The sequence below is a fragment of the Astyanax mexicanus genome, chromosome 22 (genome assembly GCF_023375975.1).
Source record: "Astyanax mexicanus isolate ESR-SI-001 chromosome 22, AstMex3_surface, whole genome shotgun sequence".
In the NCBI taxonomy this organism is placed as follows: Eukaryota; Metazoa; Chordata; class Actinopteri; order Characiformes; family Acestrorhamphidae; genus Astyanax; species Astyanax mexicanus.
Window position 1 is genome coordinate 2,430,797 of NC_064429.1, and position 13,208 is coordinate 2,444,004.

The 13,208-nt window shown below is 41.8% G+C and overlaps 1 protein-coding gene across 5 annotated transcripts in view; it reads right to left on the reverse strand.

The window, feature by feature from the left end:
* The window catches only part of LOC103023131 (probable E3 ubiquitin-protein ligase HECTD4), a 199,212-nt gene that overhangs the window by 51,221 nt on the left and 134,783 nt on the right, over positions 1-13,208 (reverse strand). For all 5 annotated transcript variants that reach the window (XM_049470710.1, XM_049470707.1, XM_049470709.1 and 2 more), the window contains exons 61-62: positions 11,113-12,482; positions 10,817-11,024 (exon numbers count right to left, since the gene is read on the reverse strand). In XM_049470710.1, the coding sequence (XP_049326667.1) occupies positions 10,817-11,024; positions 11,113-12,482 (1,578 nt within the window). The remainder of the gene's footprint in view (positions 1-10,816; positions 11,025-11,112; positions 12,483-13,208) is intronic.

A 13,208-nucleotide genomic window follows, 5' to 3' on the forward strand; every position in this document is an offset into this window, starting at 1 on the left:
GTTCAAAGACAAATGTGAAGACACTCTTACCAAGATGTACCGTATACGTGAATGTTCAAGGTGCCAAATTGTCGACGTATTCCTCAGCATCACGAACCGTTGAAAATATCTTGGTCGTCTTTTCGTAGGTGAAGATGAGGCGCGCTGGAAAAAGAAATCCGTGCTTAATTCCTCTGGCCTTCAGCTTCTCCCTCACACCGTCAAACTGTTTTCTCTGGCTCGTTATTTCCTGAGGGATGTCGGGGAAGATACTGACGCGTACTCCGTTGAATGTCAGTGGGCTTTGTGCGCGCGATATGCGCAGTATTTCCATTTTCACTGAGTCATGATGTATCCTTGCGATCATCGTACGCGGCTTCGTATTCGATGGGGCTCCAATCCGGTGTGCCCTGTCTACTTTCACCCCGTGGGGGAACTTTACCTGCCCAAGAACCATAGGTAGCATTTCGGACACGAACCGCGTTGGATTGCCCTTCTCGGCATTCTCTGGAAGACCTACAATTCTGATGTTTTGCCTTCTCGACCTTCCCTCCAGGTCAGTGATTTTTGATTTGAGATTCTTATTCTCACCCGTTAAGTTGGCACAGAGCTGTTCGAGATGGGAGATGCGAGTATCATGCCTGGAACAGGTCTCTTCCAAACTTGTCAGACGGGATGAGTTTGTTTCCAGAGCTGTCTGAACTGCAGATAACGACGCCTCTAGCACATTAAACCGAGCGTTCATAGAAGAGTCCAGCTTTTTAATCGCCAAAAGAATGTTTTTAGCAGAGAAATCTTCTCCTTCCCCCTGCGGCTCCACTGATTCGCCCTGGACACGGACTCAGTTAGCGGCGGTAGCATGGTCGCTAAAGCTAGTTAGCTTGGAGTCCGTTAGTGAGTCTTCCTCGTCACTGGGCAATGGAGTTTGCGCTTTTTTCATGTTTTTCTTAGATTTACTCATTCCTGATGTTTCAGCAACTTGTCACCACTGCGTTCGTATCAAAAAAAGTGAAAATTTCAGTATTTATTTCAGTAAAGGCGGAGAGGCTGACTAAAGTGCGACTTACTCCAAGAGATGCTCACCAGCGCCCCGTGACCCTCAACTTTAACAAGATTCCAGTACTTGCACTGATCACACAGCCCCACAGCATGATGAACCACCACCAGATTTTACTGTGGGGAGCAGGTGTTTCACTTGAAATGCTGTGTTTTTTTCATAGATACCGCCCTCCAAATAACTAAATTTTCAGTCCAATTTTCCTCCATCTGCAGTAAGATGATGATGTAGGTCTTTGAAGCTGGTCTGTGGGTTGACTATAGCCCTAGTTTCTCAGGGGGACGTCTGTGAAATATATTTTACACTTCTACTGAGTGATAAAACTCTTGCATCCAGACTGTATTAAAAAAAAAAACAGGAGAATCAGTGAGTTTTTTGGCTTTCTTGGTCACGATATCGCGTTCAGTAACTCCTCCATTTCCACTCGCTGTTAGGTTTACATGGATTTCTGTGGAAATGCGCCCAAAGTGTGATTACAGAGCATGGCAGTGGACAAATAGCTATTTTATTAAACGCGAGGTGACATACATAAAACACATACATGGTTGTTCCAGATGGGACTAAATTCACAGAGGACCCCCCATAAAAAAGAAAAAAAAATTACCCCAGGACCCAGTGAGAAAATAATCCTCTCTGTATAGGGCTTATAGCTGTTCTCTCCATCCTTCTCCTCTGCTTATCTGAGATTTTTCTTGTTCTGCTGCTTCAGGTCTTAACTAGAACTGTGTGTGTGGTCTTCTATTTCCTCACTCTGTTCCTCACAGTGGAAACTGCAGCTGAAATCTCTGAAATCTTTCTATATAAACCATGATGCTGAACGTTGTTTGTGTTTTGAGGCTCTCATGTTGCCACTCTTCAAAGAAGATGCAAAGAGGAGAAAAACTTGCAATGAACACCTTGACCCGTTCTCATAACTGGATTCACCTGAGTATGTAGGTAAAAGGTCAATGAGTTTACCAAACTAATTTTGTGTTTCAATAAATTATGATAAAAATATTCAAATCAATAAAATGACAAGGGTGCAAACAATTATGCACACTTGTTGTAAATCCTATAAATTAATTTTACTTATTTTACTAATATCACTGTGTCCGTCTGTTATACATGTTTAAATGAAATTGTTGATTTGAACAACCAATGATTTATGCAGAAAAATCCTGAAAATTATCAGGGGTGACCAAACCTTTTCATACTACTGTAATGAACAAAAATAGTAAATTTCATTACATTACATTACATTTCATTTGGCAGATGCTTTTGTCCAAAGCGACTTACAATAGTGAAGTACAAAAGTAATAGAAGTTAAAGGTAAAAACATCTTCATATAGGGCCTAAAGGAGGTCAAAGGGAATAATGGAATAGAGGAGTGAAGGAGGGGAAGAAGAAAATGAGGTTAGAAGTAGTTAGAGTGTTAGAGGTCAGAATCAGAATCAGAATTGCCTTTATTGTCAGACGGTCACAAGTACCAGCGAAATTAGCCATCAACCCATCCATACAATAACATACAAGGGGAAAACAGGACAGGACAGGAAGACAGGGTAAGCAGGTGTTAGGAGAGTAAGTGCTCTTTGAAGAGCTCTGTCTTCAGGAGTTTATTAAAGATAGTGAGAGATTCTCCTGATCTGGTAGTAGAAGGTAGTTAGTTAGAGGTGTTAGGAGAGTAAGAGCTCTTTGAAGAGCTCTGTCTTCAGGAGTTTATTAAAGATAGTGAGAGATTCTCCTGATCTGGTAGTAGAAGGTAGTTAGTTAGAGGTGTTAGGAGAGTAAGAGCTTTTTGAAGAGCTCTGTCTTCAGGAGTTTATTAAAGATAGTGAGAGATTCTCCTGATCTGGTAGTGGAAGGTAGTTAGTTAGAGGTGTTAGGAGAGTAAGTGCTCTTTGAAGAGCTCTGTCTTCAGGAGTTTATTAAAGACAGTGAGAGATTCTCCTGATCTGGTAGTAGAAGGTAGTTAGTTAGAGGTGTTAGGAGAGTAAGTGCTCTTTGAAGAGCTCTGTCTTCAGGAGTTTATTAAAGATAGTGAGAGATTCTCCTGATCTGGTAGTGGAAGGTAGTTAGTTAGAGGTGTTAGGAGAGTAAGAGCTCTTTGAAGAGCTCTGTCTTCAGGAGTTTATTAAAGATAGTGAGAGATTCTCCTGATCTGGTAGTAGAAGGTAGTTAGTTAGAGGTGTTAGGAGAGTAAGTGCTCTTTGAAGAGCTCTGTCTTCAGGAGTTTATTAAAGATAGTGAGAGATTCTCCTGATCTGGTAGTAGAAGGTAGTTAGTTAGAGGTGTTAGGAGAGTAAGTGCTCTTTGAAGAGCTCTGTCTTCAGGAGTTTATTAAAGATAGTGAGAGATTCTCCTGATCTGGTAGTAGAAGGTAGTTAGTTAGAGGTGTTAGGAGAGTAAGTGCTCTTTGAAGAGCTCTGTCTTCAGGAGTTTATTAAAGATAGTGAGAGATTCTCCTGATCTGGTAGTTGAAGGGAGTTTGTTCCACCATTGGGGAACTCTGTATGAGAACAGTTTCATGAGAACAGTTTCATATGACATCTTAGATAGAAAGTTTTTTCCCCACTCCTCCATGCACAATTCTTTTAACTGTGTGAAGAATTTAGAGTGGATCTATGATGGCGATCTTGTCAAATGCTGTGTCTCCTGTTACTGGGCCCAAATAATTCCACAGACATATTTAGCAACAAGAGGTTGCTTACGTCTTAGAGAGCCTTTGTATGGCGTAATTTTACTGCCAAAAGTCAAAAGCGAAGTTTTTGAATGCAAGAGCCTGTTTCATGCAGCGCTCACAGATTTTATTTGCTCACGTGTAAAATATAGGTAAATATATGGTAAATATATACAAATTTACCATGCTCTCTCTCAGATTAACTCTCCTCTCGGATATATCATCCTCATGTGCTATCTGGTTGTTCTTAATGTTTTGAGAGTGTGCGCCCGCTCAACTTCCCCCTGTGTGCTCGCGGAGCGGTCCCTGCTCGAGCACGGAGCTTTTCACTGCAACAACAAAGCTGCCAAAAATCTCCAGCCAATCAGACGTGGCAACGGGATTTGACCAATTAAATTCATAATTCCGCTTGCTCGGCATTCTCATTGGTTGAAAAAAAAAAACAATGAAACTGAAATAATAACTACAAGACATTTTTACATTAATAGCTGAAATATTTAGTAAACTCCAAATTAGATTAAGAAATGTTTTTGTATTGTTTTAACTATTGCATTATCAGCTCAGAGCTAGATGGCCAGTCTCAATTGAGCTGGAATGAATTTCGGAACACCGGCAGATCTTAGTTGGGTAACAGTTAGTCTCTTGATCTGTTTCACATTCGCAATACCATAAATATATATATATATTTATAAATTTATACACACATATATATATATATATATATATATATATATATATGACTTTTGGCAGATTTGTTGCAGTGAAAAGCTCCGCGCTCAAGCAGGGAATGCTCCGGGAGCACACAGGGGGAAGTTGAGCGCGAGGACGATATATCATAGCGTCCAGATTCGTACAAGAAGAGAGTTAATCTGAGAGAGAGCATGGTAAATTTGCGAGCACACCTTTATTTTACACGTGAGCAAATAAAATCTGTGAAAGCACACCTATATTTTTTACACGTGAGCAAATAAAATCCGTGAGCGCTGCATGAAACAGGCTCTTGCATTCAAAAACTTCGCTCTCGACTTTTGGCAGTAAAATGACGCCATACCTTTGTAGTCTTACCACAGTAACAGCCAAACCTGTATTACTCACCTCGTCTCACTCTTTTTCTGTATGCACACCAGAACTTTGTGCTCAGTGTTTTTTTAACAATTTACCCCAGTCTACGGATAAAGCTAAAATCGCTTTCATTATACCCTGCTTATCTGGGAGAGCACTGGAGTGGGCCACCGCCATCTTGGACTCACTCACTAACACCACATATACTGATTTTTTTTAACTTTTAGCAGTGTTTTTGACCACTCTCTTTACGGACATTCTAGAGGTGAAGTACTACTTTCCACTATTCAGGGCAGAAGGTCTGTGGCAGCCTACGAGTTGGGTGGAATAACTCTGTGTGTTTCGTAAGGGTTTAAATCAGGATTTAGAAAGAACTCGCCTGCAGATATGAAACACCCTGGATCAACTCATCTCCCTGGCCATTCATCTGGACCAACTGCTGTCATGGCCTCTTTAGTCCTCTCCACACCAGGTCTCTGCTCCTGATCCTGATCCTGCTCTGCACGCAACTGTTCCTCTGGCTGCTCCTGCCCCACGCACCACCCACAAGCTCAACACATCCTGAACCCATGCAGATCCTGAGAGGCAGACTCCCTGCGACTGAGCGTCAGTGCCGGATCTGACCACATCTGTGCCTTAACTGGGGTGTTTCCAGTCACTTTAAGGCTGGCTGTGGTATCTGTCCTAACTCTCTTATGGCACCAACCCCGGGAAAGTGCGTGGAGATCTCCATAATAGTCACTATTACTTGCTACTCTGTTTTTTTTTTCTGCCCTAGCTCTGATCGACTCTGGTGCCGAGGGAAACTTCATCAGCGCTGACCTGGTAATGGAACATGACATTCCTGTGTGAACCCTGCTTCGTCCCATCTTCGGGAGGGCGATCCGATCTTGACCCATCAATCTCCAGACTGTACCTCTTAAGCTTTAGACCAGTGCCCTTCATGAGGAAGGACTGCCTCTGTTTGTCCTCCTATGCACTGAACATCCTCGCGTTTTGGGACTCCTTTGGCTGAAAACTCATGATCCCACCATCTCATGGAATCTAGGTGAAATCACTGCTTGGTTCCCTTTTTGTGTTCAGAATTGCTTAGCCTTAGACAAACTAGCCATACAATCCACTTTAGCTGAGAGCCAGGTATTTGTATCCCTGCTAAGTACTCTGATTTTTCTGAGGTTTTCAGCAAAGCTAATGCCTCGATACTCTCTCCCCACTGCCCCTATGATTGTGCCATAGACTTAGTAGAGGGAGCTGCACTTTCCAAAGCTAGGGTCTACCCATTCACTCATAAGAAAAAAAGCTATAAAGACTATCGCTCTCTGTCATTCCAGTATCGCTCAAACAACTGAAGGGAGTGTCCCAATTCACCAAGCTCGGCCTACATAGTGTGTCGTAGTAGGATGGGGATGACTGGAAGTCAGCTTTCACAACCACTAGAGGCCACTACGAGTACTTGGTTATAAGCTATGGTCTTGCAAACGTCCCAGCTGTCTATGAATGACATTTTTCAGAATATGATTGGAAAGCTCCTTGATCCTTTTTATAGATGATATCTTAATTTATTCACCTCATCTGCCCACTCTTGGTCTCATGTCCATCATGTATTGCAACACCTCTCACAACACACTCTATGTCAAAGCCAAGAAATGTGAGTTCCATCAAGAAAGGATCATATTTCTCGGCTACGTCATAAGAGCCAATGGAGTTACCATGAACGATAAAAAGGTTCATGCCGTTACCAATTGGCCCGTTACGCAATGCATCAATAACCCCTTGGTTTCTTGGTTATGCCCATTTTTATCGACGGTTCATCCGTAACTTTAGTGCTATTGCTTCACCCCTCACGGCTCTCACTAAGAATTAGGGATGGGAATTGATAAGATTTTTCCGATTCTGATTCCCTTATCGATTCTGTGAAACGATTCGATTCCTTATCGATTCTCTTATCGATTCCAATTTGGGGAAAAAAGGAGAGCAAACAGTTTCATAAGCACCAACTTTGTTTACTTAAATATCATACGACCTTACAAACTCAACAACAAGGTCAACATGTCCACAACAATGTGCAACTGGCAATATGGAAATGTAGCAAATACTCTCTAATAATGTTGTGTGCGCAGATGTTTGTGCATATTTGATGTATTCCCTCCCGGCGATGTTATCAAAAATTTACAATGGTTGCAAAACGCCCTGTTGCAATCCTTGTGTAGCGTGAAATGAAGCCAAACTTTCGAGCGTTTTAACCTAGTGGACGCCATTGAAAAGACGTGCTTACTGAATCATGCGTAACTTGCGTGATCGTGCTGTCTGGAATCGATAAGAGAATCATTAAGCAAGGTGCCAAACGATTCCGTGGAATCAAAACACACGGAATCGATTCTCAACAGGAATCGATTCTCGATTCTCAAGCCTACTAAGAATGCATGTAAGATCCTGAAATGGTCACCCGCAGCACAATCAGCCTTTGACGCTCTTAAATCTGCATTTGTCTCTGCCCCCATTCTAAAGCATCCCATCCCAGAACTTCCGTTTTTTGACGAAGTAAATGCTTCCGAGTCTGGTGTGGGAGCCGTTCTCTCCCAACGGTGGTTCTCCTAAATTTCATCCCATAGCTTTTTTCTTACGCAGCCTATCTCCTGCTGCAATATATTATGGTATTGGTTAAGGGAATTGTTAGCTGTCAAACTAGCTCTGGAGGAATGTTGTCACTGATTAGTTGGGACAGCACATCTATTCACAGTATACACAGATCCCAAGAATTTAGAGTATCCCAATACAGTCAAAAGATTAAATCCACATCAAGCACGTTCTTCACTTTTGTTCAATCTCCTTTTGACCCGGTAATCGCAATACCAAAGCCGATGCTTTATCTAGAGTGTGTAGTACTCCCGAAAACAATCCAGCACACACCGACACTGAACGCATCCTTCTGCCTTTAGTCTCTGTTGGTGTCATTCACAGGGAGTTGGATGATCAGATAACCACAGTTAATTCTGGTCATCCACCCCCAGCCGATTGCCCCACTGATAAAACGTATGTTTCAGTTCAATTTTGCAACCAACTTATATCCTGGGCTCACTCTGTCATCTGGTCATCCAGGCGAAACGCGCACTTTCCAACTATTATCTGCTCGTTATTGGTGGGAAAATATGAGAACTAACATACATGCTGCTGTTTTATCCTGTACAGTATGTGCCCAATGCAAAACACTCAAGACACTCCCTGCTGGGAAACTCAGGCCTTTACCTGTACCCAAACGCCCGTGGTCTTATTAACCAGTTGATTTTATTACTGACCTACGACCCTCTGACAGTTTCACCACAGTTCTTACAGTAGTGGATAGCTCTCCAGGTACTGTCACGCCTGGTGCTGCAAGCACTCCTGTCATGGACCAAGCCTCACTGGGTATCGTAGTTTCCCCCACACTCTAACTGTGATCTTCAGTCTACGAACTACATTGCCCAAAATGCACTTCAAGCTGACACTACACGCATTCCCGATCACATAACACCACACCCGACACATCCAGGAACTAATCACATAAACTGCTAGCACTATTTAAGCAGCTAATTTCTCTCTTCCTTTGCTGCGTATTGTAGGCTTTTCCTCATACAAAGCGTTTATTGGATTGTGTTTTTGCCTTGACGTGTTGTGATCCGTTTTGTTGTTTTCTGACCTTGTCTTTTGCCTGCCCTTTGATATTGCCTCGCTGTGTATGAATGTGGACTGCCCTACTCTGGAATGCTCTCTCTGTATTACTCCTTTTTCTGTATGACCATCCCTTTGTCTCACCTTCTGTTAATAAATCTCGATTTTTTAAGTCTGCGTTTGCCTGTATTCTGTGCAGCCATGCCAGCGTGCTGTTATGCATTTACTGTTATGTGTGTATAAACACATTTAAAGACTTATTTTTTTATCTTTCTGGAATGTTGCTAAAGAATTTGCAATATTAACCCAAAAGAGTCCATGGTGACATGTGTCTCACACCATTTATAAAATGTACAGGTGTACAAGACTGTAAAGAGCATTTTGTCCATCAGGTTAACTTAGGAAATTCCTATATGACATCACAGGACAGTGTATGAATGTATGTTTGCTTATTTACAGAGTGTAGGAGTGCTGGGTTAGTGTTGGAGATAAAATTCCATTTAAAAATGTATAGTGTACTGTATAATGTATGTACAACATCACTATGGATCGCCCAAATGCTTATACCAGAATACTGATCCCCTTCGTGTGGACATGCATCACACAGCAATATGGGGGCAACATATTGTTATCTTATGATAGAGCTGGGTATTAATAGAGTAAAGCATGTGAATGTATCAGAATTTCAAATAAGCTTGAGAACACTGAGACATGACAGAGATGCCTTTGTGGTAGTTACATATATCAAAAATAAAGCTCTTTATAATGTATTTATCTTTAGGCCTGAACACACATCTGTAAACATTGCCTCAATGAAAGTAATGCTTTGGGCAATTTTCTCTTTGCTGTGACAGAAAATTCCAAATGATAAGTTATGTGTAAGCAGAAACAAAATTATTTGCATACTGCTATATGATGAGGGCATGCAAAGGGAAAACAGATTTTGGAGACATTTGTGAGAAGTAAACAGTCAATATTCAGAGGTTTTTATTATTTTAAAATGTTCTGCATTGTAGATACCAAAAAGTCACCAAACTAGGAAGAAAACCAAAGAATTATTTAGTGAACAAAAAAATGTTAAGTAAAGAATATGTTTACATTTTTTTTTAAGTAGCACCTCTTGCTTAGATGACAGCTCTGCACATCTTGGCTGGATTTTCTCAGTCAGCTTTATGAGGTAGAGTCACCTGGAATTCAGGATTTTATTTAACAGCTGTGCTCAACTTGTCGAGAGTTAATTACTTGAATTTCTCCTCTATTCTCTAATATTCTCTAATGTGTTTCAGAGTATCAGTTGTAAAGCTGTGAAGAGGTACAGTTGGTATACAGTGAATAGTTCTATTTGAGTAAAGTTCTTATTCCTAATACGACAAGAAATACTCAACTAAGTAAAGAAGATAATACTTAAAGAAATGAAGGTCAGTCAATCCAAAACATTTCATGAAGTTTAAAAGTATCCTCAAGTGCAGTCGCAAAGACCATCAAAAATGTTGATGAAACTGGCCCTCATCAGGATCGCCACAGCAAAGAAGGTGCAACAGTTACATCTGTTGTACAGAATAAGTTTATTAGAATTACCAGCCTCAAAATACGCAAGTTAACAGCACCACAAAAAAGAGCTACATAAGTGCTTGACAGAGGTCTGTTTGACACTTTTAAAGGTCTCCTTCCTTACTTCTTGTTCTTTGTGAAGTATAATAGGTCTCTTTGAGTTGTATATGGTGCTACACATGAAACTGTCCTTCAACTCCATTGTCTGCAGTAGCTAAGAAAATAAAATACTCAGACAAATGAGTCGATCAGAAAAGCATCTTGAACAAAAGCATATGCCAACCCGTGAAATAGTATTAATGCCCTTGGCCACGTTGGCTCAGGACCGCCCACAGACAGTACTAAAGCCGGGATGCAGCAGAGCAGACACGTTAGCTAAAGATCTTATAGCTCTGTTTAAACCAGCTAGTTAGTGGTAGCTCTGTTGTGTAAGAAACAGAACAGAGTGGAGTTTGGAGGGGTTGAGAGCCACTTGGCTGTGGGAAGAGCAGCACCGCTTGACCGCGGAGGGTGGGTGGGTTGGAGTGTGTTGTGATGGAGGTGTTTGGGTGGGGAGGAGCAGCCAAAGAGAGCTGAAATCTTGTCTTTCTTTAGCGATCACTAATTCAGTCAAATAATGCAGGCTTATACAGAAACACCGGAGCACTATTTTTCACAAAAAAATTACTCACATTGCATTCATTCATACCAGAAACCACAACTAGACATTTAAGTTACAACATGATTCCTTATGTGTTCCTTCATAGTTTGGATAACTTCACTGTTAATTTACAATGTAGAAAAAAAAAAACACTGAATGAAGTCAAAACTGTTGACAGTTTGTGCAAAAACAGAAAGAAACAGACAAACATAAGATCACTAACCTCTGATAGTTTTGTCAAGGAAGTAGTCCTCAAGTGCAGAGCTGCCTTGTGTGTCAAACAAGCTCTGGTTAACACTGGAAGCAGTCAGGATCTCCTCATTTGTCATCTCCATTAACTCTTCCTCACCTTCTAGGCTGGACAGGCCAATGAGATCACTACTGTTGAAGAGACTAGCACGAATCTTCTCCACTTTGGCCCTGGACCTTACCTGGAAAACCAAAGATCAGCAAAAGTCATTTTCACACTGACAGTAACCAAAATTAAAACTCTCAAAGAACAGATTTAGCTCGCCCTACCTCTATAACGGCGTAACCTTTAATGGTACGTGACATCTTAGCACTGTTTTCAAGTGAGGTGACAGTGTACAAGGATCCCTTGTCTGACTCTGAGACAATTTCTCCATTATCTAGCTGTTCACCAAAGCTACCAAGACTACCAATGCTCCCTGTGCTACAAAGAGAGATATCCAGGCTTTCCTGACTGGAGACCGTGTGGGGGTCTAGAGGTCCTTGTGTCTGAGCAAGGGGCATTTGAGGTAACAGTCCCTGATCCACAGAGAGTTCACTGGCAGTCCTTGATACACCCTGAGAAGAACTGCAGATGGAGGTCTGGCTGGTTGAGGCTGAAGCACTCATGCTCACAGCTGGGGTAGCACTGCTAGAACTATCAGGACTTTGCATATTGCTTGGATGAGGTCTTTCTGCCTTAGCATCCTGAGGAGTACTAGGTGTTCGGACCACAACTCCTTTAGTTTTTTTAAGGTCTTCATCTTGAAGAGGAATGAAGATCTCATCCTTGAAAAGGCCCCCGTGTGCACTGCAAGCCTTTCGTATAGCATTACGCACCACAGCTTCTTCTAAATGAGTTGGAATTCCAGAGAGCACCAGCAGCCGACCATGGGCAGTTGGACCCACCAAGGCTTGACAGGCATCAGCAACAGCATCTGCAGTGACGGCTAGCCCCTGAGGGTCTTTGTTTGTCAAATGTCGTATAATCATAAGCAATGTCAGTCCTCGGTGGAACCAGAGCATATCCTCAGGCTTTCCCCCGGCCACATTCAGTAGAGCACTATCACTTTCTGACAGTCTTGTGCTGCTCCCAGACCCCCGTTTTCCTGAAGCTGCAGCTGCAGCAGCCAGTGATGCAGCAGCTCTGTCACGCTTTAGCTTGACTTTTTTACGTTTAGACAGTAAGCTTGGGCTCTGGGGAGTCTGCCCTGGTGATGAAGACGATGAAGATGAGGAATCACTAAGGTTGGGTGCACTGGATGATGAAAGAGCACCCACAGTCACTGTTCCACTGCTCACATTGAGTGGCAAAGTCACCTCTGCCACAGCCAGACAAACCTCCATCAGGGCATGAAAGTATGTGGAGAAGCGGCTTTGCTCAGCAGCTAGTGCCAAAGAACCACTGCTTCCAGAAGTACACGAGCTTCCACTACACAGGCCCCAACTCTGGGTCTCACGGTCGTAAAGTTTTCGAAGCTCTGACTGGAGTGCCATGAGCACTGCTAGGCATGGGTTTAGGAGCAGTGCAATAGAGCTAGAGAGGCCTGAAGGGGCTTTGCATTGTTCCAAGTGATGGATCTTGCGAAAAAGCTCAGCAAGCAGATGGAAGATCAACTCCTTGATACAAGGTGCAAGATCAGTGGTCCAGAGAAGCCCACCTAATTGAAGAAGAAGACAGATTAATAAGATCGCTAACTAAGGGAACTGTTCAATTTTTGTGATTGCATCAAAATTGTATTGTTAGTTATTTTCTACTTAAACAATTCATACAAAAAAGGGTTCTGTCCAGCATTAATAGAGTCAAATTGTTTACCAGCAACATTTGTCTCTCTCACAAACAACAGACAAAAAAGTGATAAAGTGTCATAGCACATCTTAAGTAAGCTAGCTTAACATTAGCTACTAGACAGGTAAAACAATATGATTAAATCTTATAAAAGTTATTGACAAACAGTATGTGCAATACATAGAGGTTTTATGTTATCCATCACACACACAGAATCATGTCTTTACATTCACTTTTTTAGTTTCAAGTGCTTTGGCTTGATCCAATCCACTAATTGTTTTCTCACTTGTGAATACATAGGAACTAGAATGTCACTGTTTATATAATAGCCTTGTTTCTGCCTCAGTCAAAATGGTTTGGATAGGGGACTTTTTGTCACTAGGGTTTGTTGATTGTTTTGGTAGTTGATTAATCATACATAATTTCTGTCATACTGACAATAAAAATAATAAACAATATTTTGCAATGAAAAAAAATGAGTGAAAGAGAGAGAGAGAGAGAGAGAGAGAGAAAGCGTCTGAGAGTGTTCAGGACAGTGATGCTGTTTTGCCAGTTTGGGGGAAAATTAAGTGTGGATGAAAGTAGTTGATGGCTAGAT